At 44.5% G+C, this 25874-nt stretch overlaps 1 protein-coding gene across 2 annotated transcripts; it reads left to right on the top strand.

The window, feature by feature from the left end:
* The first annotated feature begins 1153 nt into the window (after positions 1 to 1153).
* Positions 1154 to 25085, top strand: shprh (SNF2 histone linker PHD RING helicase). Of its 2 annotated transcripts, none has more exons than XM_024436876.2 (30): positions 1154 to 1320; positions 1830 to 2555; positions 2825 to 2954; positions 4055 to 4276; positions 4427 to 4505; positions 4779 to 4929; positions 8304 to 8412; positions 8503 to 8759; positions 8978 to 9676; positions 9918 to 10169; positions 10389 to 10467; positions 10640 to 10803; positions 10991 to 11247; positions 11869 to 11990; positions 12237 to 12325; positions 12534 to 12626; positions 12846 to 12953; positions 13227 to 13369; positions 17407 to 17580; positions 17666 to 17728; positions 17831 to 18056; positions 19436 to 19579; positions 19850 to 19951; positions 20515 to 20586; positions 20807 to 21001; positions 22484 to 22576; positions 22728 to 22814; positions 23067 to 23245; positions 23342 to 23422; positions 24145 to 25085. In XM_024436876.2, the coding sequence occupies exons 2-30, from the start codon at positions 1839 to 1841 to the stop codon at positions 24242 to 24244; spliced, it is 5187 nt and encodes a 1728-aa protein (XP_024292644.1). In that variant the 5' UTR covers positions 1154 to 1320; positions 1830 to 1838; the 3' UTR covers positions 24245 to 25085. The 2 variants fall into 2 exon arrangements, with proteins under 2 accessions (XP_024292644.1, XP_024292643.1); XM_024436875.2 differs by having other exon boundaries at positions 8975 to 9676.
* Positions 25086 to 25874: the final 789 nt, after the last annotated feature.

The raw sequence follows: 25874 nt of genomic DNA, 5'->3' as shown, positions 1-25874 counted from the left end.
TCTAATGGCTGCGCATCCAAGTTGAGCTTCCCCTAAAGTAAATTGAATTGAACTTGTCATAATGATATACTTACTGCTGTCTAAACAAAAATAAATGAAATCATTCAAAAGACCAGACCAGTGTGCATGATTTAGCCACAGAGGATCAATTGCTTTAAATCCCAGCGCAGCACTTAACCTAAACTCGGGAAACGCGCAATTTGGGCAGCGCGTGTAGCAAATATCAAATAGCTGATTGTTCATTTACAGCTGTCCGTGTAAAGTATCTACAATCCTAAACCTATCACAATATTTCAAAATTAAATTGCGGGAAAAAGCACAAACGAGAGGAGACAAAAACACATCTCTAACCTGTTTGTCTTTAGTTAAACTAACAAAAATCTCAAATTCCAAAAGAGCCTATTATATTGGCACTATAGCAAAGAGCGTCGATGAATGCATATTCACTGTCTTTATCATTGGGTGAGTCCGTGCCACTGGTAGGTTCTTTTTAGGACAATCATTTCCTCCTCTTGGCTAGATGTTAGTCATAGTCTCCCCTTTTCATGGGCCTCGATTAGATGGTTGCATTCAAGACAATGTCGTTTTTATTGATCTCAGCTTTTGATCTCAGCATTTTTGTGATATTAAAGATTCGGACATGGAGAGTAAAAGTGTCGTAGATTTGCATGAAATGTGTTTGTAAAAGGCAAAAATGTTCTCGCATCATACATTTAAAAAACATGTTTTATCGGGGGCTGAGCTCTGGACCTGTGCAAAGAAAGGAGTGGGAAATCAGAACGGACTTTTTCGCGAACAGTTATTTAGGTTATATTCTTAGCCTAATGTATGGCTATGCAATATTCTCATCAGATTATACGAATAGTAGGCTATTTACGTCAGTCTGCACAAGCGACGATAGATGCATGCAATGCTTTATCATTAAGGGGACGTTTCTCGTGAAAATATAGCTTCCCCAAACGTTAAATTCACGCGCCCCCTATGGTTTGACAGAATTATTATAATTGTGTGAGACGTGACTGGGGCAAATTGAAGGCAACTAGAAAGAGAGCAAAAGCCATATTTTGTTAAACTCTTTGCAGACAGAGAGCAATGCTGCGACCTAGTGGTTGTGGCCCGACGGTTCTGTTTCAACCTTGTTGTGACGCTACCTCACTTCCGTCCTGTACTATGAAAACATGGCGCATCGCAGCGGCGGAGGAGCTGGCTGTTCAAGAAGACAGTAAAGTCCAGTCTTGACTGATTTCGATCAACCAGACCAGTCTATTATTTCGTCTGCAGGGACCAGGAACAGAGACGACGCTTTGTGAGAGATAAAAAGTAAATGTTCAATGTTTGTTAGAGCCAGACAGTAGACATATTTGCTATCAAAGCCAGACAACAATCACAGTGCACCTAGAAGCGGCACTGTGGTGTTACCTACTCGTTACATTGTAGCAAAATGTTGCAGTATGGGATTTCTACATTGCAGAGCCATTGTTGACACTTTGTAGTTCGATAATCAATCAGTGAGCAGCTGTCGTAATGTGAAGACAATTAGCAAGTTTACACCAAGGATTTAGAACGTCAGGATAACGGAATTGCCCAAACACGACGTTTTATGGTAATCTGGAATAGACTTCAATGGTATAAGTAGATCCGACAGGTGTTTTTTTTTATCCATGCGTGTCCCTAACGTGGGTTTTTGTTTTGATGAACTAACCTCTAATAACTTTCATTGCATGGTTCTTCATAACTCAGTTCCCTCCACCTTTTTAATCTGGGCATGCTTTACTCATCATAAGCATTACAGCAGTGAGTGACTTTCCCGACATCCTATGCTTTCCTAGGTTGCCACCATGAGCAACAGAAGGAAGCGTGCCCCACCGGTGAGGGTAGATGAGGAGGCCAAGAAGAAGCTGAACTGGAACATGCATGAGGACCGCAGGATTGAGACTCTACTCCAAGAAGAGGAAGACCAGATTCCAACCAGCTCATTTCTGTCCACCAGCCACCACATCCCAACTGCTTCCCTTCTCTTCACCGGCGACAAGATTTCAACCAGTTCCCTTCTTTCAACCACCCACCAGATCCCAACCGGTTCTCTTCTCTTGAGCGTCCAGGAGGACTGTGAGGCAAGCTGCTCCAGCTCAGGAGCTCTGTTGTCAGACCTAGGACTAGGAGAGGACCCCCAGCTCCCTGCTTCCTCCTCCACAGACACCTCCTCCTCCACTTTCCTCTCCCTCACTGTGCTTCCTCTTTCTGACCTGGCTCACATCTGGAAGTCTCTGATCGGGGAGTTCAGCCTCCGTCCTCCCCCTCTGTGGGTTAATCCCCCAGGCTGTGACCAGAGGGCGTTCACCCTTCGTAGGACAGGAGATCAGTTGTGCCTCAGTTTGACCAGCAGCAGCGAAGAGAGTAGTACAAGTACAGGAGGACTGGAGATGAGGCCTCTGGATAGGACCTGCCCAGTGGAGTGTTTCCTGGCTGGAGGGATAGTATTGGAGGAGCTGGACTGGCTGCAGAAGAGAAGAGCTGTGCAGCTGTGTCATCAGCCAGGGGAGGATGAAATTAAGGTGTGCACTTTCACTTTATGTACTCTGTGATCACTTGGAGAGTAGTGTCAATATTACATTTTTTTTTCAGTTCTTCACAAGAGCTTCAATGAAATGTGTAGTTTATTCAGCATGGTGGCTGATGTAGTCACCCATCATTTGTGTTCGGCCATTATGGTTATGAATATGGAATGAATTATTAAATTGCCTTTTATTTTTGCTGTTTATATTTCTGAAGAAGTGCAGTGGTGTTTTTTTTTCTCCTGTGTTTGTCGGCCTTCCCGCGGCAGGTGGGGATATATGTACTGGAATCGGGATTGGGAAAGCCTGAATTCCTCAGCGAGGGAAACGGACGGATCAGAAAGGCAAATCAACTGATTCAGAAGTTAATGGAGTTTTACTATGACTTTATCATCCCTGGTAAGTAACTTGTATCTCTTCTTTTTCCTCCTCCTCCCTCTCCTCCTGAGTCGTTCCACCAATTCAGTGCCTTTTGAGAAGTGTAAACTTGGACCGATATATATATTTTTTCACCTAATTTTAACGTTCTGTCATAAATAGCACATGTTCAACTTAAAAACAAAAAACATGTTTTCCCATCTCAATTTTTTTTACTATAGTAAATGTCTATTAAGTGCCAAATAAAGTAACAAGGTTGACCGTAATGGGGTTGATCATTTCATTTTTAATCCACCATAAAACCCCTTGTGAAATGGGGAATGGAAGCTTGTTGTGTGCAACAGGGAGTGGCAATTGAATGCAAAAAAAACAAACATTTCTAGCCTGTCTATCATGGTTAACAAGGTTTTTTTCCACCACAAAACACCAGAAAAAAGAGTAGAACCAGCTCAACTATGATTTGACGATTAAAATATTTAACAGGGAATAGTTTCACCATATTAAAATGAGAGTTCAGTTCACGTCACAGGGTTGACCTTTAAATGGGGGACAGATGTAAATGAATTACTAATCACATGAAATAACTCATCTTCAGAAATTGTCAAGGCAACAAAATAACTAGGGCTTTACAACAATGGTGAAAACTTGGATGCGTTTTGAGGTTAAGTGGGTTAAAATTTAGAGAGTGCCACGGAGGGGAGTCATAGAGGGTACACGGAGAGGCATGTAAAAATGCTGGATTTTGGCGGCAGGTAGCCTAGCGGTTAAGAGCGTTGGGCCAGTAACCGAAAAGTTGAATCCCCGAGCCAACTATGTGAAAAATCTATCTGTGCCCTTGAGCAAGGCACTTAACCCTAATTGCTCCCTTAAGGCGCTCTGGATAAGAGCGTCTGCTAAATGAATCTTTTTTTTTTTTTTAAATAACAAAAATGGCACTTTAGCTTGTCTTTAATCACAATAAAAATGTAATATAACAGGCTTTTAAAATTCAATATTGTTGCACAATTTCTACTTAATCAAATGGACGCAAAACCTACTCATTTCGTGGAACAACCCTCCTTACTTCTCCTCCTCAATTGACCCATGACACTCTGTGTACCATTTCCCTGGTCCCATGGTAGAAGTGGTGTCGACCGAGGAGGAGGAGTGTGACACTGACTTGGAGAGGCAGAACGTGGAGGAGCTGTATGATTACGTCAGACACCTCCACCAGAGAGAGAACCAGGACGTGAGCATAGATGTACAGCACAAGGCTCTTATCCCAGTCCTCAGGCCATACCAGAGTCAGGCTGTTAACTGGATGCTGAGGAGAGAGAAGTACAGGAGCAGTAGCTCTTCTCAAGGTATATACGTTCTCCCTGCAGGCAAAACAGGTTGAAATGAATTCATTTTGCCTGCCAGGTTGTACATTATGGAACTAATTCCAAATGGGAAAGTATTTTTTTATTTTGATTATACTGGACAATAGCAACTATGTAATTTCCCCTTCCCAGAACAATCTCTAAATTTCCTATGGAGGGAGCTTGTCACATTGTGTGGGAAGAAGCTATTCTACAATCCATATACAGGCTGGTATGACCTTATCTACAAATATCTTCATTATCAAACACTGGCAGATAACACAAATCATAAACATAACAAAATATAATCAATCAGCCTCTGAGCTGTGTTTAATACATTGTTATTACATGGATATCACATTTTATTACAGTTTATATTGTCAATGTCATGACCCTATCTCCCTGTTGCAGCCTGATGGTAGTTATTACAGTGTTTTTACTGTTTTTAAATACATACCAACATACATGGACCATTTCTTGTCTATTGCTCTAATTCTCCCTGCAGCCTGATTCGTGAGTTCCCCCTGGCTGGGCTGGAGTGGCCTGGGGGGATCCTGGCTGATGAGATGGGGCTGGGGAAGACTGTGGAGGTCCTGGCTCTTATACTGAACAACAGCAGACAGGGCCTGAAGCAGGAGGCCCTCACCCTGCCTCTGGTGAGAACCATGTTATGATGGTGCTGGAGGGGGTGGCTGTCGTCTTATCGGCTCTTAACCAACCATGCTATTTATTTATTTTTTTGCGTTGTTCGTAACTTGTTTTGTACATAATGTTGCTGATACCGTTTCTTATGACCGAAAAGAGTTTCTGGACATCAGAACTGCGATTACTCACCTCAGATTAGACAGAGTTTTTCTTCAATGAGTCGGACGGGAGGGATATACTACAGACACCAGACCAGGCCCCGATCCCCATCATTCGCTGGAGAAGGAAACTGAGATTTCGCGGAAAAAGACCAGGGTGCCTTGTGAGGATCAGGCGACAAGTGACTAATCTGCCTTTGCCTTCCGTCCTGCTAGCTACGCTCAATCGCTGGAAAATAAATGTGTTGAACTGAAAGCACGTATATCCTGCCAACAGGACATTAAAAGCTGTAATATCTTATGTTTCACTGAGTCGTGGCAGAACGACGACATTAATAACATACAGCTGGCGGGGTTATACACTCTATCGGCAGGATAGAACAGCAGCCTCTGGTAAGACACGTATGTAAACAACAGCTGGTGCACAATATCTAAGGAAGTCTTATGGCTTTATGCTTGCCTGAGGTAGAGTATCTCATGATAAGCTGTAGACCACACTATTTACCTAGAGAGTTTTCATCTGTATTTTTCATAGCTGTCTACATACCACCACAGACCGATGCTGGCACTAAGACCACACTCAATGAGCTGTATACCGCCATGAGCAAACAGGAAAACGCTCATCCAGAGGCGGCGCTCCTAGTGGCCGGGGACTTTAATATAGGGAAACTTAAATCAGTTTGACCTAATTTCTATCAGCATGTTAAATGTGCAACCAGAGGGAAGAAAAATTCTAGACCACCTTTACTCCACACACAGACGCGTTCAAAACTCTCCCTCACCCGCCATTTTGCAAATCTGACCATAATGCTATCCTCCTGATTCCTGCTTACAAGCAAACATTTAAGCAGGAAGCACCAGTGACTCGGTCTATAAAAAGTGGTCAGATGAAGCAGATAGATGCTTGCTAAACTACAGGACTGTTTTGCTAGCACAGACTGGAATATGTTCCGGGATTTTTCCGATGCCATTGAGGAGTACACCACATCAGTCACTGGCTTTATCAATAAGTACATCGAGGAAGTCGTCCCCACAGTGACTGTATGTTCATACCCCATCCAGAAGCCATGGATTACAGGCAACATTCACACTGGGCTAAAGGGTAGAGCTGCTGCTTTCAAGGAGCGGGACTCTAACCCGGTAGCTTATAGGAAATCCCGCTATGCCCTCCGACGAACCATCAAACAGGCAAAGCGTCAATAGAGGACTAAGATCGAATCGTACTACACCGGCTCCGACGCTCGTTGGATGTGGCAGGGCTTGCAACTATTACAGACTACAAAGGAAAGCACAGCCGAGAACTGCCCAGTGACACAAGCCTACCAGACAAGCTAAATAACTTCTATGCTCGATTCGAGGCAAGTAACACTGAAGCATGCATGAGAGCATCAGCTGTTCCGGACGACTGTGTGATCACGCTCTCCGCAGCCGATGTGAGTAAGACCTTTAAACAGGTCAACATTCACAAGGCCGCAGGGCCAGACGAATTACCAGGAACTGTACTCGGAGCATGCGCTGACCAACTGGCAAGTGTCTTCACTGACATTTTCAACCTCTCCCTGTCTGAGTCTGTAATACCAACATGTTTCAAGCAGACCACCATAGTCCTTGTGCCTAAGAACACTAACGTAACCTGCCAAAATGATTACAGACCTGTGGCTCTCACGTCTGTAGCCATGAAATGCTTTGAAAGGCTGGTCATGGCTCACATCAACACCATTATCCCAGAAACCCCAGACCCACTCCAATTTGCATACTGTACCAACAGATCCACAGACGATGCGATCTCTATTGCACTCCACACTGCCCTTTCAAACATGGACAAAAGGAACACCTATGTGAGAATGCTATTCATTGACTACAGCTCAGCGTTCAACACCATAGTGCCCTCAAAGCTCAACACTAAGCTAAGGACCCTGGGACTAAACACCTCCCTCTACAACTGGATCCTGGACTTCCTGACGGCCCCCCCAGGTGGTAGGGTAGGTAACAACACATCCGCCACGCTGATCCTCAACACGGGGGCCCCTCAGGGTTGCGTGCTCAGTCCCTTCCTGTTCTCCCTGTTCACTCATGACTGCAATACCATCATTAAAGTTTGCTGATGACACAACAATAGTAGGCCTGATCACCGACAACGATAAGACCTGGCTGTGTGGTGCAAGGACAAGCTCTCCCTCAACGTGATCAAGACAAAGGAGTTGATTGTGGACTACAAGAAAAGGAGGACCGAGCACACCCCCATTCTCATTGACGGGGCTGTAGTGGAGTGGAGTGGAGCAGGCTGTAGTGGAGCAGCTTCAAGTTCCTTGGCGTCCACATCACCAACAAACTAACATGGTCCAAGTACACCAAGACAGTTGTGAAGAGAACACGACAAAACATATTCCCCCTCAGGAGACTGAAAAGATTTGGCATGGGTCCTCCGATCCTCAAAAGGTTTTACAGCTGCACCATCGAGAGCATCCTGACCGGTTGCATCACTGGCTGGTATGGCAACTGCTCGGCCTTCTACCGCAAGTCACTACAGAGGGTAGTGCGAACGGCCCAGTGCATCACCGGGGCCAAGCTTCTTGCCACCCAGGACCTGTATACCAGGTGGTGTCAGAGGAAGGCCCTAAAAATTGTCAAAGACTCCAGCCACCCTAGTCATAGACTACTCTCTCTGCTACCGCACGGCAAGTGGCACCGGAGCGCCAAGTCTTGGTCCAAGAGGCTTCTAAACATCTTCTACCCCCAAGCCAAAAGACTCTGGAACAGCTAATCAAATGGCTACCCAGACTATTTGCATTGCCCCCTACTACGCTGCTGCTACTCTGTTATCATCTATGCATAGTCACTTTTATTACTCTATCTACATGTACATATTACCTCTACACCGGTGCTCCCGCACATTGATTCTGTACCGGTACCCCCTGTATATAGCCCCGCTACTGTTATTTACTGCTGCTCTTTAATATTTGTTTTTCTGATCTCTTACTTTTTGGGGGGGGGGTATTTTCTTAAAACTGCATTGTTGGTGAATGGCTTGTAAGTAAGCATTTCACTGTTAGGTCTACTACACCTGTTGTATTCGGCGCATGTGACAGATAAGGGGGCATCAAATGGCACTTTGACTTTCTCTCCTGTCTTGACTTTATTGGCACATCAGAGATGGGAACATTGTTTTTCAAAGATACTCCCATTGATTGATGAACGCATAGGGTTGTCTCTCTTGTGATTTTCAGGGAAAGTCAGTGAATTATTTTGTACCGCCTCCACGACCAGAAGAAGAGGAGATGCATATAATTCACTGCAAGTCAGAGGCTCAACCTAAAGTGAAAATATCCTACCCAAGTAAGTCACTGTTGATGTTAGCTACATCCTTTCAAATTAGCGTTTTTGATGGGTTTTTTTTACAACCTGTTGTGTGTTATCTCTGTGCAGCTGTGCGTGTGATGCTGCTCACGGCAATAAAAGAGATGAGGGTTGGTAAAGGAGCGTCGGTCAATGCCATCTTTGCGTACATTCGCACCACGTACCGGTACGACCTCTTGAAGAACCGCAACCACATCAAGAGGGCCCTGGGCAAGCTGCTGGACGAGGAACTAGTAGAGAGAGTCAAAGGTCGCGGTCTGGCCGGATCCTTTAAACTGGGGAAGAAATACAAGGAAACCAAGAAGAAGACCACCACGGCCAAGTCTGTACGTATTGGAGTCCTTGCAGAAATGCATATTGTCTTCTCAGTTACACTGTCTTCCATAAGATGTAGAGAGTTTGATTATAATTGTGAAATACCCTCACTGTGTAAGCCTCAAATTAATTTGTTTTTCTGTTCTTCTAATGGCATGCACTGCATTCAGATTACTGCTGTTAAACCCATTGATGGTCTTTGATGGTGTTTGGTTTGGTTTTGCAGCAGAGTCCCTCTGGAGACAGTGGGCCCAGGAGAACTTCCCTAAGGCGCGCAGGAAAGAAGGGGAAGACCTCTTATAAAGACCCTGATACCCCAGACCTCTCTCCCTCAGAGGATGTTAGCCAGAGCTGCCTGTCCCCTGACGGTCCTGCTTCTGCAGAGGACAGTAGACATGAACAGCAGGAGGGACGCCTTGAGGAAGAACGACGCAGCGACACGCTAAGCGCCTCACAGGATCTGTCACCTGTTGCGGAGGCAGACCGCCCTGAGGAGGACGACAAAGAGACACTCCACAACTCCCAGGGACAGGCGACGGAGCGAGTGGATAAAGTGGAAGATGTCCCTGGAGAGAGTAAGCAGCAACCAGGTCCACCTGTCACTCCGGAAATGCCGCCGGCCACCCGGGTGTCGTTCACCCCCTTCAACACCCCAGACTACCGCTTTGAGTGTATCTGTGGCGAGCTGGGTCTCATCGACTACAAGGCCCGGGTGCAGTGTCTCAACTGCCAGCTGTGGCAGCATGCAGAGTGTGTGAACTACAAGGAGGAAAGCCTAGACACCACACCGTTCTACTGTCCTCACTGCCTGGTCGCCATGACACCTGTCCCGACAGGAGCTACCCTCATCATCTCCCCTTCGTCCATCTGTCATCAGTGGGTTGAGGAGATCAACAAACACATCAGCTCCTCATCACTACGAGTACTGGTAAGGACTTTTATAAGTCTGCACTAAACAGTTATATTACAGTTGAACTTTTACAAATAGTTTGGAGTCTTAATTGTTAGCTTATATTCGTTTATAAATCTGTAATTAAACAGTTATATAACTTGATGGAAAGTGCTGCCAACACTGCCGTTTGTAGTAGCTGACATTGACCCGAGTTGGTCCACCCATCCTGCGTTGTTCCATCCTTCCATCCTCCCTCCATCCCTCCCACCGTCCCCAGGTGTACCAGGGGGTGAAGAAGCATGGCTTCATCCAGCCTCACATGCTGGCTGAGCAGGATGTGGTCATCACCACCTATGACGTTTTGCGCTCGGAGCTCAACTACGTAGACATCCCCCACAGCAACAGTAAAGACGGCCGGCGCTTTCGCAACCAGAAGCGGTACATGGCTATTCCCAGCCCCCTAGTGGCCGTAGAGTGGTGGCGCATCTGTCTGGACGAGGCCCAGATGGTGGAATGCACCACTGCCAAGGTGAGATGCCTGGAAGGAGAATAATAATTATGGGCGGTGGTAGCCTCAATGTTGGAGAGACTGGTCGGAAACTGGAGTGCTCTTCAGATGCCGTAAATGTTATAGCAACAAGAAAGATGGTATTCCTACACCATTTTCGTCAATTACCCTTGGGCTTTTGAGCATCTATGCTATTGTTTCCATTGTTACAGATTGTTCATTGTTGTTTTTCTTCATCAGGCGGCAGAAATGGCTCTGCGTCTCTCGTCAGTCAACCGCTGGTGTGTCAGTGGAACTCCTGTACAGAGAGGCCTGGAAGGTTAACTTCTAAATTCAAATGTATAATTCATTGATGCCTACAGTAGTTTTCAATAGTTACCATATCATGCTTCCCGGTCTTCACATGATTTATCTGTCTCTGTTCTGTCCAGATCCGTCTTGCCTTGTCCTGTTCTTAACCCTAACCTGACAGACTGCTTTGTTCCTAACAGATCTGTATGGTCTGGTTCTGTTCTTGGGGGTCGACCCCTACTGGGTCAAGTACTGGTGGGACCAGCTGCTCTACCGACCCTATCGCCGTGGAAACACAGAGCCACTCTACAACCTGATTGGTCAGCTGCTGTGGCGATCAGCCAAGAAAGATGTCATTGATCAGGTAAGTTGGATAATAACACATTTTGTATGATACAAATGTTTTCGTAGCATAACAAGTACTTAATCTACTGCCTTATCAGGTCGTTATTGTGAAATAGAATGTGTTTCTAATAGCTTACCTGGTTTAATGGGGTAAAGTAAGTTTAGCCTTTTTAGATTCACAAGTATCACTTTTCACTGTTTTCCAGATTCAGATTCCCCCTCAGACAGAAGAGGTCCACTGGCTGCAGTTCTCTCCAGTGGAGGGTCACTTCTACCACCGGCAGCATGAGGTGTGTTCCCAGGATGCCCTGGTTAAGCTGAGGAAGATCCAGGACTGGAGCCTGAAGCTGGGCAGCCTGGACAGACGCACGGTCAACACCATCCTGTACCCCCTGCTCAGACTCCGTCAAGCCTGCTGCCACCCGCAGGCTGTCAGGGGAGAGTTCCTGCCCTTCCAGAAGAGGTAAAGGTTTAAAGATATCAAATATATATCTCATCGAGAAGATGTTGGTATGATGAGCTTGACAGATGAGCCTGACACTGTTACTGTTCTAGTAGGGGAAAAAAGAAGATTTGCACTTGTGTAATTTTGTAAATGTTTGGACTTAATTGTGCAGTTTTCTTTTTTTAACCTTTACTGTGTTACAAGGCCCCATTCACTGTGTAAAGCAGGGTGGGGTTGGGTGGCCAATAGAAAGGCTATTGTCTGGTCATGCTGTCTTTGGCGAATGAATTGTTCTTTCTTATGTACCAGTTGGTTCACACAGCCCAAATTACTAGCTGGTAATTGGATGGCCTCACACATAGAGATAAATAGTATCTATGGCCTCACGTTTGTTTGTTGGTTGATAGATAAAGCCCTACAGTTTGTCTGGGTTTCTGGTGCGATGCTGTTTTGTTTGGTTCTGTTTGCCAGTTGGTGAGGTCATTCCTACAATGTGTTTCCGTGGCGTTGTTTGGTTTTGTTGGTCAATAAAGGATGCCTAAAGTGCGTTTCAGTCTCTGGTGCTGCGGTTTGGTTTTGTGTAGATTGCAATGACGTTAGTGACTAACGGATCCTTCTGACCTAATGCCCCTAAAACAGTACCATGACGATGGAGGAGCTGCTCAAGTCCCTGCAGAAGAAATGTCGAGTGGAGTGTGAAGAGGTTCACAGACAATTGGTGTGCGCCCTCAACGGCCTGGCAGGCATCCACATCATCAGAGGTAGACAACAAAACTCCTCCTCGCTACCTATCTCTAGTGGTTCTGTCTCCTCATCTCTTTCCCATGGGAAACTGACCTGGGAGACTGTGACATCACTGATCTGTGCTTGTCCCTATAATAATGAGCATCCTTTATGCTCGTGCTGTGTGCAGTAGTATAGCATGACGCATGAAAGTGTTGTATAACACAGAGCGGTGTGGCTTTAACGAGGGCTGCTGTTGTTGTTGTCGGTATCGCCACCTGTAGATGAGTTTGGTGAGGCAGTGGAAATGTACAGGGATGTCCTGAGGTCTTCGGAGGAACACAAAGGACGACTGAAGACTGATTCCCTGCAGGTATGCACTACAGCCACGCAGCCGCCGTCTAAAGGCCCGCTCTGGACTGTCAACCTATTCAACATCAGATTTGCAACCTTTCTGCTCATATTAACTCTCTCGTTTGCATGTGCCATCTGCTTGATGCTGGTTAGCAGCAGAAGGAAACCCTTCTGAAGTCCTGAATGTTTCCATTTTCGTCTTTTTGTTTCTGTGTTTTTATAAACAGAGGCTTCATGCCACGCACAACCTAATGGAGCTGCTCAACGCAAAGCACCCTGGGATACCGCCCACTCTGAGAGACGACCGGCTGAAAGAGGAGGTGAAATACCCGCTGATGATGGTGTCGTGTTTGGTTCCTCCCTGACCCCGGTCTCCGCGTTGTGTTTCTATGACGTGGCCAAAGAAATCGAAAATGTCTTTCACTTTCCTAGGATTCGGCCTACATGTGTACTATCATGTTTTTCCAGTTATACAATTGTGTGCGAATGCTCATAGAACATGTATATCTGTCCCTCTGTTATGTGTGTTATCTACATAGGCAGAGCAGCTGAGGCAGCACTACATGACCAAACACAACGCTGAGGTGTCTGAGGCCTACCAGAATCTACAGCCTGTACTGCAGAACATCAAGGAGCTCAAACGCAAAGTAAGAGGACCCTCTTGTGCACAGTGCCACTGATTGTTTTGACAAATTTAAGCAGCGCTTGAGGTGGAGGTGGGGATTTTAACCAGTAGATTTGTAGTGGTTCTGTAGTGGGGAGGGGGTTGAATCTGCTCTTTCCATTTCCAGCTGTGTCGGGTCTCCAGAATCAAGTCGAATAGCGAGCTAGTTTACGCATGATTTGGTTCTGGGTTCCAAGATGAAGAGCCCCTTAACCTAAACATTACTGTCTCCTCTCATCGCTGTTCTCTATGCCAGGTCAATCTACGATCCCCCTGGTGGCTAGACGTGGTACAGCGGGCCATACAGCACAACGTCGATGACGACCTGGTTTCCCGCATCCAGAATGAACTGACCTGCAGCTACAAACAGCAGGCCAACAAGTTCTCCATGGCTGACAAGTATTTGGATTTGAATTGACTATATTTATAACAATACATTGATATTTCCTGTGTTAGTTTTGGCATCTACAGTATTTTAGATTTAGTTTTAGTCTTAAAATACCTTTTTATTCTTAGTCACATTTTTTGCCATTTCATCCTTCGCTTAGTTGTAGTTATTATCAGTCGACTAAAACTCTGGACAATTTTAGTTTAGTTTTAGTCACAGCCATTTTAGTCACATACTAGTCTGTGCATTTTATCATATTAAATAATGACTATTTTAGGCTACCTCTAACTTCTATCATGTGCACGTTCAGCCTTGTCCAGCTAGGATGACTGTCCCCTTGTATACCTTAGCTGGCAACATTCATCATTTACAGTCATTATTTACACACATTTTCTATGTTTTTTTTCACAAGAGCTTCATAATAAAAGTAATAATAAACAAAGAAAATCTGTTAATCACAGGCAGCAACCTAACAGGAGTTATTCATTAAGGCTCTCCGTTTGTAAGGCATGGAGATAATATGCCTCTATAACAGCAATAGTTCTCAATCACCGCCTCTCTTAAGTGGCTGTACAATTTCTAAACCCTGGAGCCTCAGTTCGCAACTTGGCACACATCTTGTCCGGCCGCATTAGTGTCTGGCTACAGGGGACTTCTCGTCACCAATTCTGATGTTGCTCTTATGCTCTGTAATATGAACTTTCGATTTCCTGTTCGATTTTCCAACATAATAATAGCCACTTCGGTAAATAGACCGCACATTTAATTCTCCAGGAAATTCTACCCCTGGCTTACATTTTCTTTCCCGTATGAGGATGAAGGAAGAACTTACCCTTGATCATCGCATTAACGGTTCACACAATTATGACGTGGAAAATTGCCTGAGGGGAGGATAGATTAAACATTCTGAGAGGGTACATATTCATCTGCTCTTACCAGTCTCTCCCTCAGGTTTCTAGCACGCTTGAAAGCAAATCGAGGGATATTCTGAAAAGCCTGGCCCACAGAGGGGTCCATAGACAGGACATGCCAATGCTTTTGCATTTTTTTCTTTTATTTATCTGTATTTTAACCCCCTTTTTCTCCCCAATTTCGATCTTGTCTCATCGCTGCAACTCCCCAACGGGCTCGCGAGGCAAAGGTCGAGTCATGCGTGCTCCGAAACATGACCCGCCAAACCGCGCTTCTTAACACCCGCCCGCTTAACCCGGAAGCCAGCTGCTCCAATGTGTCGGGGGAAGCACTGTTCAACTGATGACCGGAGTCAGCCTGCAGGCGCCTGGCCCGCCACACGGAGTCGCTAGGGCGCTATGAGCCAAGTAAAGCTCCCCCTGGCCAAACCCGGACGACGCTGGGCCAATTGTGTGCCGCACTGTGGGACTGCAAATCACGGCCCGTTGTGACACAGCCTGGGATTGAATCCGGGTCTGTAGTGATGCCTCTAAGCCTTAGACCGCTGCGCCACTCGGGAGGACCATACCAATGCTTTTTAATGGAATATTTAACAGCCTGAGAGATGGGGGAATAAGTAGACACAAATACAGTAGGTTGATCATTAGAAAGGGCAGGTTTTGAACCAATATTTCAAAAGGGGGTAAAAACGAACTACCATTAAAAACAAAATCTTCTTCAAGCTTCCCTATGAACAAATGTGCGTAATTCGGTATGAATGGGGACCCCATCGCAGTGTCCTGTGACTGGATTTGGAAATCATTCTCAAACGTAGTCGTTTTTGAGCCAGTTCACATAAAAAGTCAGTAGGGGGCACCTGTTTGTCTCTCTTTTACATGAAATAACTAATAGTATCAAACCCATGGGGGGGGGGGGATTAGTATATAAACTGGTCACATTGCTTTATTAGTCCATACAAGATGGAAAACTGTCTTATGCTTTTTATCCAACCGCCTCAAATTTACACATGCATCCACACATCCACACACGGCTGGAGAAGAGGTCAGCCTATTGGGGGGTTAAGTTCCTTGCTCAAGGGAACATCGGCGGTAGGTGGCACCTGAGACATTGATGCCAGCAACCCTCTGGTTGCCACCTCACTCCGGACAGATTTCTTAAGTAGTGGGATTCGAACTGGCAACTCTCCGGATGCTGGTCCACTTCTCTAACCTCGAAGCTACCACCGCCCATTTTCTGAGTCAGCGATACCAAGGCATTATTGACTCAGACATTGTGCATACAATGTCTGAGTCAGCAATGCCTTGTACAGAGTTCAGTTAAGGAAGACCGTTGTATCCTTTAAATATGAAGGTAACAGCCGGCTTGATGTGATAATCCTAACATGGAGACGTGGCTTCAGTGTCTGACTGAGTGCCAGCAGCAATGTGACGTCTGGGAACAGGTTCTTGGCAACTCTTGTGAGTATTTTGAATAGTATAAAATTGAGGTCAGAGAACGTGTTACTGTAACAAAGTTAGACTCACTTTCTGTGGGATGGCTTTGTCCAAAATAACTTTGGTATTCACCCAAGAACTTGGCGGTAGGATCACAACTCAAGGGGGAACTCAAGTCTCTGTTGCTTAATTGATTCAGTGTTTCTCCTCGACATGATTCCTTTTTTTTACAGTTGCGCCCCTTTATTTGCGGGTTTTATAACCACACTGTTGTCTTTGGATAGGGAGCGTAAAGCTTGCCGCTCACCAAGTGACAGGCTCTAATAAACAATTCTGAACCTCATCAGGAACAAAAAGAGAGGACGCATGCTGGTCAACTAGACAACGACAAGTATCTACAGAAGCATTCAGAGCAGGGGGGATGAAAGGGCTCTTAAACCGTGTTGTTGTCGTAGGACTGGTGACGAGAAGGCCCCTGTATCCAGACATGATGTGTGCCAACTGAGGTTCCGGGGCTTAGAAGTTGTACAGACACTTAAGAGAATAACTAATAGAGAGAAGTTGCTGTTACAGAGAGGCATATTATACCCATGCCTTACAAACAGAGAGCCCTGGAAGCCTTAATGAAGAAATCCTGTTAGGTTGCTGCCTGTAAGCAAAGGGTGCATTTTTTGGGGTGAGGTTTGTTTATTATTTGGATTATGACGCTCTTGTGAAAAACAATAGAAAATGTATGTAAATAATGAGTTTAAATAATGAGTGTGAAAAAGAAGGAAGCTGTACTACAGTGTGACTTCATCTACTATATAAATATGGGTGGATGTCTATCGTTCTCCAAACGCTGACGAAGGCGCCGGGCCAAAACGCGGCCATTTTGTTTTGACCTGTGCTGCTAAGAAATAAGATATTAACATTTCAGTGACTTCAGGTTTTTCCTTTCGTCCGGTAATATGCCTTTTGATCCCAGCACCCAAAGCTGAGAACACCATTTTCTCTTTTTAATATTGTAACCAATGTCAGACATAATTAACCATATAGACTAAAAGGCAGGGGTCGGGGGGGGTAGGCGGAGGGCCCAATAAAATAAAGACTAAAATCACCAGGAATTGATCAAAATAATGTAATTTAGTATTCGCACAAATAAAAAAAGAGACGTGATCGTGTCTTAATGTAATCAAGGTATGAAATGATGGTATTTGAAAAGAGCAATCTTTTTTGGGGCTTGGTTGTGGTCAATTTCCAGTATACAAATGATTATTGCTAATCCCCCCCCATCTAGTTGCCTATCCCTGCTATAAAGCCTCAATCAGACCGCGCAACTCAACGATGTAAATTCTGCCATGAGAGGATTGCATGAAATAATCTCAACAGATGGAAAGGAGCTTCATGTCAAATTAAATGTCCATTAGTCTCACGTGGAATTGTTATATACTATATAGAATTTATTTAAAAAATAAAAATGTTTAAAAAAAAAAAAAATTTTTTAGGGTATATCGTTATTGTCACAGTTTTAGTCCTTGTTGACAAGTATGTTTTCGTTGTAGTTATTGTTGACGAAATGAACACAGTTGGAATATATGCCACGTAGCAGACACTTACAGCGACTTTCAGTACAGCTTTGGTATATGTAGGTGATCCCTGCAGGAATTGAACCGCCGACCATTTGGGTGAATGTGTGCACTCAACCATTATGACTCCTGTAGGTTCCGAGATGGGCGTGGCCTGCAGTTCCTGCTCAGCACTCAGATGGAGGATCTGACGAAGTCCCAGAAGTCTGTGCAGGACGCGGTGAAGAGGCTGGAAGGCACACCATCAGAGGCTGTCATAGAGGAGACTGTTCTCTGTCATCTCAGACCTGTCCGCCTGCCACTCAATAAGTAGGCCTCAATGCAAAAAACTAAATAATAGTACAATTTAATAATACATGGTAATTTGACTCTTGTGACTCTTGTATCTTTCCAGCTGTGTGTTTTGCAAAGCAGACGAGCTCTTCACTGATTATGAGTCCAAGCTCTTTTCACACACGTAAGTAAAAGAAACACAGATTTACAATAGATGTACAATAAATTAGCGAATCTGAACCAACCTCGTTGCTCTCTTAATATCTCTGATATCTCCCCATGTCAGGGTAAAGGGTCAGACGGCTATCTTTGAGGAGATGATTGAGGATGAGGAGGGGCTGGTGGACGACCGTCTCCCCACCACCAGTAGAGGGCTGTGGGCTGCCAGCGAGACAGAGCGGGCCCTGAAGGCCATTCTCTCCTTCTCCAAGGCCCGCCGCATGGACCACGACCTGGTGGAAGAAGGAAATACCTTCATGGAGCTTTTTGAGAACTGGAAGAAAGAGTACAAGGTATCCTGTACTGACTTAATATATGTCTGTATACAGTACATTTGTAAAGTATTGAGACCTCTTGACTTTTTCAAGAAATTGTTATGTGACAGCCTTACTCAACAACAACAAAATCATTAAAAAAAATTCCTCATCTATCTACACACAATACCCCTTAATGACAAACCGAAAACAGGTTTTTAGAAATGTTTGAAAATATATTACAATTTAAAAAACAGAAATACATTATTTACATAAGTATTCAGACCCTTTCCTATGAGACTCCACATTAAGTTTCCATTGATCATTCTTGATGTTTCTACAACTTGATTGGAGTCCACCTGTGGTAAATTCAATTGATTGGACATGATTTGGAAAGGCACACACCTGTCTATATAAGGTCCCACAGTTTACAGTGCGTGTCACATCAAAAACCAAGCCATGAGGTCGAAGGAATTGTCCGTAGAGCCCCGAGACAGGATTGTGTCGATGCACCGATCTGGGTAGCAAAAAATGTCTGCAGCGTTCCAGGAACCCAAGAACACAGTGGCCTCCATCATTCTTAAATGGAAGAAGTTTGGAACCACCAAGACTCTTCCTAGAGCTAGCCACCCGGCCAAACTGAGCAATCGGGGGAGAAGGGCCTTGGTCAGGGAGGATCGAGGGAAAGATGAACAGAGCAAAGTAAAGAGAGATCCTTGATGAACACCCCAGTCTGAGGTCTGGAGCAGGTTAAGGTTCACCTTCCAACAGGACAACAAGCCTAAGCACACGGCTAAGACAACGCAGGTTTGGCTTCGGGACAAGTCTCAATGTCCCTAAGGGGCCCAGCCAGAGCCCGGACCTGAAAATAGCTGTGCAGCAACGTTCCCTATCCAACCTGACAGAGCTTGAGAGGATCTGCAGAGAAGAATGGGAGAAACTCCTCAAATACAGGCGTGTAACATCATACCCAAGAAAAATCGAGGCTGTAAAAGGTGCTTGAACAAAATACTGATTAAAGGGTCTGAATACTTATGTAAATGTAATATTTCATGATTACATTTTTTTAATTGCAAAAAGATTTAAACACCTGTTTTTGCTTTGTCATTATGGGGTATTTTGTGTAGATTGATGAGGGGGAGAAACTATTTAAAATGTTTTAATAAGGCTGTAACGTAACAAAATGTGGAAGAAGTCAAGGGGTCTGAATAGTTTCTGAATGCACTATAGATTAGGTCTATATAGTACTTGTGCTATTAAGAACAATTCAAGCCTTTACTTCCACAATTAGTGTCCAATATTTACACATGCGATTCAGGTTACCACATAACAATTAATGTAAATATATATATTATGAGTCTATTGCATTTCATAAATGCTTAATCTAAATCATATTGCATATATGTGTTTCTCATCAGGTGTTACATGAGTACTGGATGGTACTTAGGAACAATGTGTCAGCCATTGATGAGCTGGGAATGGCCACAGAGAGGCTGCGTGTGAGGCTGCCTGATGAACCCAAACCCAAAGTACCCGTACTGCACATCATAGAACCACATGAGGTGAGATAGCTACACCTGGGGGCTGCAGGTTGAGGGACTGTTGGTTCAACTTGTATTTTACATCCTTTACCTGTTTTTGTTTTTTGCTCATATTATGCATGACTTAAGATATAATTAAATATTGAAAGACTGTGATTCAGTGTAATTGAATAAAATAAAAAAATGAAATGCATTTTACTCTGTATAAGGACAGGGTAAAATATTACTGCGCTGCTGTTATTTCAGTGCCTATTTCACTAATTGCTGTTTTCTGTTTCTTTCTGGGTGAAGGTGGATCAGAACAGGGTGAAACTGTTAAACGATAGAGCAGTGGCAAAGTCTCAGCTCCAGAAGAAGCTGGGCCAATTCCTTTATCTCTCAAATCTAGAGAAGGTAAGCCTGCCATTCGCCTCGGACCATTTTTTGTTTCTGGTCAATACCAGGGTTTCTCTTCCTAGGCTTTAAAATATAATAGCAATGGTTTTGTTTTTGTCGATTTAGTTTTGTCTTGTCTTTGATTTAGATGTCAAACTCATTTTTCCCGGGGGCCGCGTTCATTCTTCAAGAGGTCCGGAGGGCTGCTCTTAAAACGTGTTATATTTCCTAGCCGTCAAAATTTGCACAAGATAGTCCTCTAATCGCTTTTAGAATTTCCGATACTCCGATACTGTCTAGCTTTAATTTAGGTGGTTATTAGTGAACTGGACACAGTCAAGAAACTGTATAAATGTAGGACCATTATCATTTCTACGCAGATTTGATTTGAGTAATTTTAAAGTATTGAGTTAGCTTTCCCGCAGAATTGTTTTGTTGCCTTTTTATATTTTACTCAAACAGGCTAAATTGGACCCCCTCACGGTCCAGATCCGGGCCACGGGCCATATCTTCGAAGAAGTGTCCTACATTCTGTAAGGAAACAAAGCTAAAGGTAAATGTTTGCCGTTGTTTTGTTTCAGTCCCAGGACAAGGAGACAGGAGGACTAAATCCAGAACCGTGTCCTATCTGTGCCCGTCCTCTGGGTCAGGAGGTGAGACATGTTATAATCTGCCCATTTACAATGCGAATCTGATCAATCTGATTCCCCTTGAGACGAGTGTTTTTCTATCTGTGTCCCCCATCTACCTCGTGATCTTTACCACTCTTAATAATAATTCTGAACTGTGATGTTTGGTGTGTATGTGTAATACATACTCAGCCTTTTCATGGTTGATTCATGCCGTGTGTGTGTCTGAATCCCTCTGCTCCAGTGGGCGGTGCTGACCTGCGGACACTGTTTCTGTAACGAGTGCATCGCCATCATCGTCGAGCAGTACAGCGTGGGGTCGGGCACGCGGCGGAGAGCCATCAAGTGTGCCATCTGCAGACAGACCACGTCCCACGCAGAGATCTCCTATGTCTTCACCACCCAGACAGACAACCAGGGGACAGATATCCCTGTCAAGGTATGCAGACAGACGCACACCTTTGCCGAACATGTAAACTCAGCCAAAAAAGAAACGTCCCTTTTTCGGGACCCTGTCTTTCAAAGATAATTCGTAAAAATCCAAATAACTTCACAGATCTTCATTGTAAAGGGTTTAAACACTGTTTCCCATGCTTGTTCAGTGAACCATAAACAATTCATGAACATGCACCTGTGGAACGGTCGTTAAGACACTAACAGCTTACAGACGGTAGGCAATTAAGGTCACAGTTAAGAAAACTTAGGACACTAAAGAGGCCTTTCTACTGACTCTGAAAAACACCAAAAGAAAGATGACCAGGGTCCCTGCTCATCTGCGTGAATGTGCCTTAGGCATGCTGCAAGGAGGCATGAGGACTGCAGATGTGACCAGCGCAATAAATTGCAATGTCCGTTCTGTGAGACGCCTAAGACAGCGCTACAGGGAGACAGGGCGGACAGCTGATCATCCTCGCAGTTGCAGACCACGTGTAACAACACCTGCACAGGATCGGTAAATCCGAACATCACACCTGCGGGACAGGTACAGGGTGGCAACAACCACTGCTCGAGTTACACCAGGAACACATAATCCCTCCATCAGTGTTCAGACTGTCTGCAATAGGCTGAGAGAGGCTGGACTGAGGGCTTGTAGTCCTGTTGTAAGGCAGGTCCTCACCAGACATCACCGGCAAAGATGTCGCCTATGGGCACAAACCCTCTGTCGCTGGACCAGACAGGACTGGCAAAAAGTGCTCTTCACCGACGAGTTGCGGTTTTGTCTCACCAGGGGTGATGGTCGGATTCGCGTTTACCGTCGAAGGAATGAGCGTTACACCGATGCCTGTACTCTGGAGCGGGATTGAAGGGTCCGTCATGGTCTGGGGCGGTGTGTCACAGCATCATCGGACTGAGCTTGTTGTCATTGCAGGCAATCTCAACGCTATGCGTTACAGGGAAGACATCCTCCTCCCTCATCTGGTACCCTTCCTGCAGGCTCATCCTGACATGACCCTCCAGCATGACAATGCCACCAGCCATACTGCTCGTTCTGTGCGTGATTTCCTGCAAGGCAGGAATGTCAGTGTTCTGCCATGGCCAGCGAAGAGCCCGGATCTCTCTGCCTTGGTGGAAGAGTGGGGTAACGTCTCACAGCAAGAACTGACAAATCTGGTGCAGTCCATGAAGAGGAGATGCACTGCAGTACTTAATGCAGCTGGTGGCCACACCAGATACTGACTGTTACTTTTGATTTTGACCCCCCCCCCCTTTGTTCAGGGACACATTATTCCCTTTCAGTTAGTCACGTGTCTGTGGAACTTATTCAGTTTATGTCTCAGTTGTTGAATCTTGTTATGGTCATAGAAATATTTACACATGTTAAGTTTGCTGAAAATAAACGCAGTTGACAGTCAGAGGACGTTCCTTTTTTGCTGAGTTTATATGGACAATAAGTGAACTTCCCTGTATCTGTGTCTTTTAGGGAAGCCACTCTACCAAGGTGGAGGCGGTAGTCAGGACTCTGAAGAAGATCCAGCTAACTGACCCAGGAGCCAAGTGTCTCGTCTTCTCCACGGTAACGCATGTGTGCTTTGCAAACAAGGTGTAAAGAATAACAGAGTAAACAAACTCATTATCACACTTATTGTGACCGTCATTTATTGGCCATGCTGTTTAAAACATCAAAGTAGGATGATGTTGATGATGTGTGTGTTCCTTTTCCCCAGTGGCAGTGTGTGTTGGACATCATTGCCAAGGCTTTGTTCGACAACAACATGGAGTTCTCTCAAATCAATGGCATTCACAAATTCCAGGTTTGTGTTGCATGTCACTCCAATCATAGTTTCTGTACAACTTCTCAGTGGCACAATCGCAATGCTTTTCCCCCTAAATGAAGAATATTTGTTTTACTTGTAGAGCGAGAGCTGCCACTGAGAAGCTTTATTCCCCCCCAAGCTGTCGCAGCATCTCTCATTTCCAAATTCAAACCTGTAGATACATTTGCTCCAATTATGAAGTCTTCATCTCTGTGTCTTTAACCTGTGAATTGATCGTCGGTGTTTCAGGAGAATCTGTGTTCGTTTAAATACGAGGAGAAGATCAACATCCTGCTCCTTCCACTCCACACGGGCTCCAATGGGCTCAACATCATTGAGGCTACACACGTCCTATTGGTGGAGCCCATACTCAACCCCGCCCACGAGCTGCAGGCCATTGGCCGGGTGCACCGCATCGGACAGACCAAGTGAGAACACTGGGTTTGCTTTATTACTTTTTATAAGTATGTATAGGCCATTATGTCTTATTAAGGTTTATAACATGTTATTTCTGTGTCCTCTAGACCCACCTATGTCCATAGATTCCTCATCAAGTCCACTATTGAGGAGAGAATGCAGGCTATGTTGAAGACTGCAGAGAAAAGGTGAGGGCCTTTTCTTATACTAAAAAATGAGGCCAATGTTCTATTTCATAGTCATAGGACAACATATATATCTAAAGATGAAATTGCATCGTTAAATGATAATATAACTAGGTAACTATATCTTCTGTAAGAATTAGACTACCGTTCAAAAGTTTGGAGACACATAGAAATGTACTTGTTTTTGAAAGAAAAGCAATTTTTTTGTCCATTTAAAATAACATCAAATAGATCATAAATACAGTGTAGACATTGTTAATGTTGTAAATGACCATTGTAGCTGGAAACGGCAGATTGTTAATGGAATATCTACATGGGCGTACAGAGGCCCATTATCAGCAACCATTTCCAATGATCAATTAGCCTTTTAAATGATAAACTTGGAATAGCTAACACAACGTGCCATTGGAACACGAGTGATGGTTGCTGATAATGGGCCTCTGTTAATGGAATATCTACATAGGCGTACAATCTGCTGTTTCCAGCTACAATAGTCATTTACAACATTAACAATGTCTACACTGTATTTCTGACCAATTTTATGTCATTTTAATGGACAAAAAATGTGCTTTAATTTCAAAAACAAGGACATTTCTAAGTGACTCCAAACTTTTGAACAGTCGTGTAGCTAGTTTTGATTTGAAACGTTGTTCAGACACCACAGTCACAGTGCAATGCGACGCCGTTAGTTCTGAACATTGTAAATGTTGTCATTACCACCACAGCAGCCACAGTGCGACTGCCATGAAGCACTCGGAGGCTGCAGTCCTGATGGTGGCTGATCTGGCTGATCTCTTCACCGAGGACAGCGAGGCCCTGGAGTAAAACCATGCCACGACCGCACCTGGCCCTGGTGTGAAGCTGAAACCTGTCCACCAAGCCACTACAATACTAATCCTAACCCCATCAGGGGCTAGAGCCACAGACGAGGCCGTCGTACAGATAAGCAGGCTCAAAGCTAGGCAGGCTCAAAGCTAGGCAGGCTCAAAGCTAGGCAGGCTCAAAGCTAAGCAGGCTCAAAGCTAAGCAGGCTCAAAGATAAGCGCACACTGCATCCAGCACACAGTGTTAATAGTAGACGGAACAGTGATATTACACGTAAGACACAATGGAATCGTTGTTGAGCATATTCCACTTTTTACGTAGCTGTTCCAATGGCATCACATAAATGATATGGATACAGAAGAAAACGTAGAAAAAGGAAGCCTGTAAGTAACGTACCAAATATCACTTTGTGTCTTTTTAAACTATGTGAAGTGGCAGTTTAATGGTCTTGTTAGATCTCTCTGTCTGGTACAGTATGTTTAGTTCACTTGTTGCCACAGATTGGAAAACTGTGCAGTTTTTAATGGGTGTATATATATCTCCCTGCAACACACTCAGATTCCACATCATTCGGATGAGTAGCTGCTTTTATGATTCCATTTGATTAGGTTTCACTGAAATATTGTGTTGTTTTACCTCGGTATTCCCCACGACCCACAATGCATCTAACAGTAGGTCATATATTATGTTAATAGACATCAAACATGCTCCTTTTCCAAATGTTGATATTGTGATGAGGGAAAAACATTCTAGATGATGTAATCACTTTGGTGATTGGTTGAGGTATTCCATCCCTTTTTAAAGAATAAAAGGCTGACATAGGACAGTTGTTTTGAATCTGTTTTGAGTCTGCTCCTTTTGTCTTATAAGTCAAGTCAAACTCAGCCAAGGTTGTTAATGTCCATGTTGTAAAATTTGCAGGGAGGAAGGAAGCTGTTGTCTTTTACAGCATGAGTGTATTTTGTAATGTTTTGCGGGTATCTCTTCCGTTGAGAGGATCAACTGAAGCTGGTTGTCGGTTGGGATAATGACAGACAATCAGTCTAACTGTTCAGCTAGTCTTATTTGCAAGAGAGAAAAAAGCACGGATTCCATGTCTGTAAAACTTTGCCTGTAAAGTCAACTTGTAAAAATTACAAATAATTTTCATCAAATGTTCCTCATGTTCTAGCTTTCTAGCTTCTTCCTCTGTGGTGCTCCTTGTCTGTTACAGCCTCTCACTCATACACACACACACACACACAGACTCACACACACGCACACACACACACACAGAATTAGACCATTGCCAGTGTCAGTGAACTGCCCTTGACTCATCAGGAGACCTTCTTTTCCTCTCACGGGCTGCATCCCAAATGGCGCCCTATTCCCTATGAGCCCTGGTCAAAAGTAGTGCACTATAGGGAATAGGGTGCCATTTGGGACAAACACCGTTGACTGGGGTCCACGCAGCAGTAAAGATTTCCCCATGGCCTTTAAAAAAAATGCATGGACAAAAGACAGCAGATAAAAAAGCAGTACCACCCCTGTCATATTGTCTCTGCTGACATGTTAATGAGTTTGCTTGTTGATGTGCGTAGTAAGACTATGTAGTTGCATAGTGCAATGTTTACGAAGAGGGCATCGCCGG

This window comes from Oncorhynchus tshawytscha, linkage group LG11 (genome assembly GCF_018296145.1).
Source record: "Oncorhynchus tshawytscha isolate Ot180627B linkage group LG11, Otsh_v2.0, whole genome shotgun sequence".
Taxonomy (NCBI): domain Eukaryota; kingdom Metazoa; phylum Chordata; class Actinopteri; order Salmoniformes; family Salmonidae; genus Oncorhynchus; species Oncorhynchus tshawytscha.
The sequence above is the reverse complement of the archived record's forward strand: the minus strand, read 5'-3'. Positions and strand labels throughout refer to the sequence as shown.

Coding starts and splice junctions, on each gene's coding strand:
- shprh (XM_024436875.2), top strand. CDS start 1,839: ATGAGCAACAGAAGGAAGCGTGCCCCACCGGTGAGGGTAGATGAGGAG. Junction 11,991..12,236: donor AGGCATCCACATCATCAGAG/GTAGACAACAAA, acceptor CGCCACCTGTAG/ATGAGTTTGGTGAGGCAGTG. Junction 22,815..23,066: donor ATGGCATTCACAAATTCCAG/GTTTGTGTTGCA, acceptor TCGGTGTTTCAG/GAGAATCTGTGTTCGTTTAA.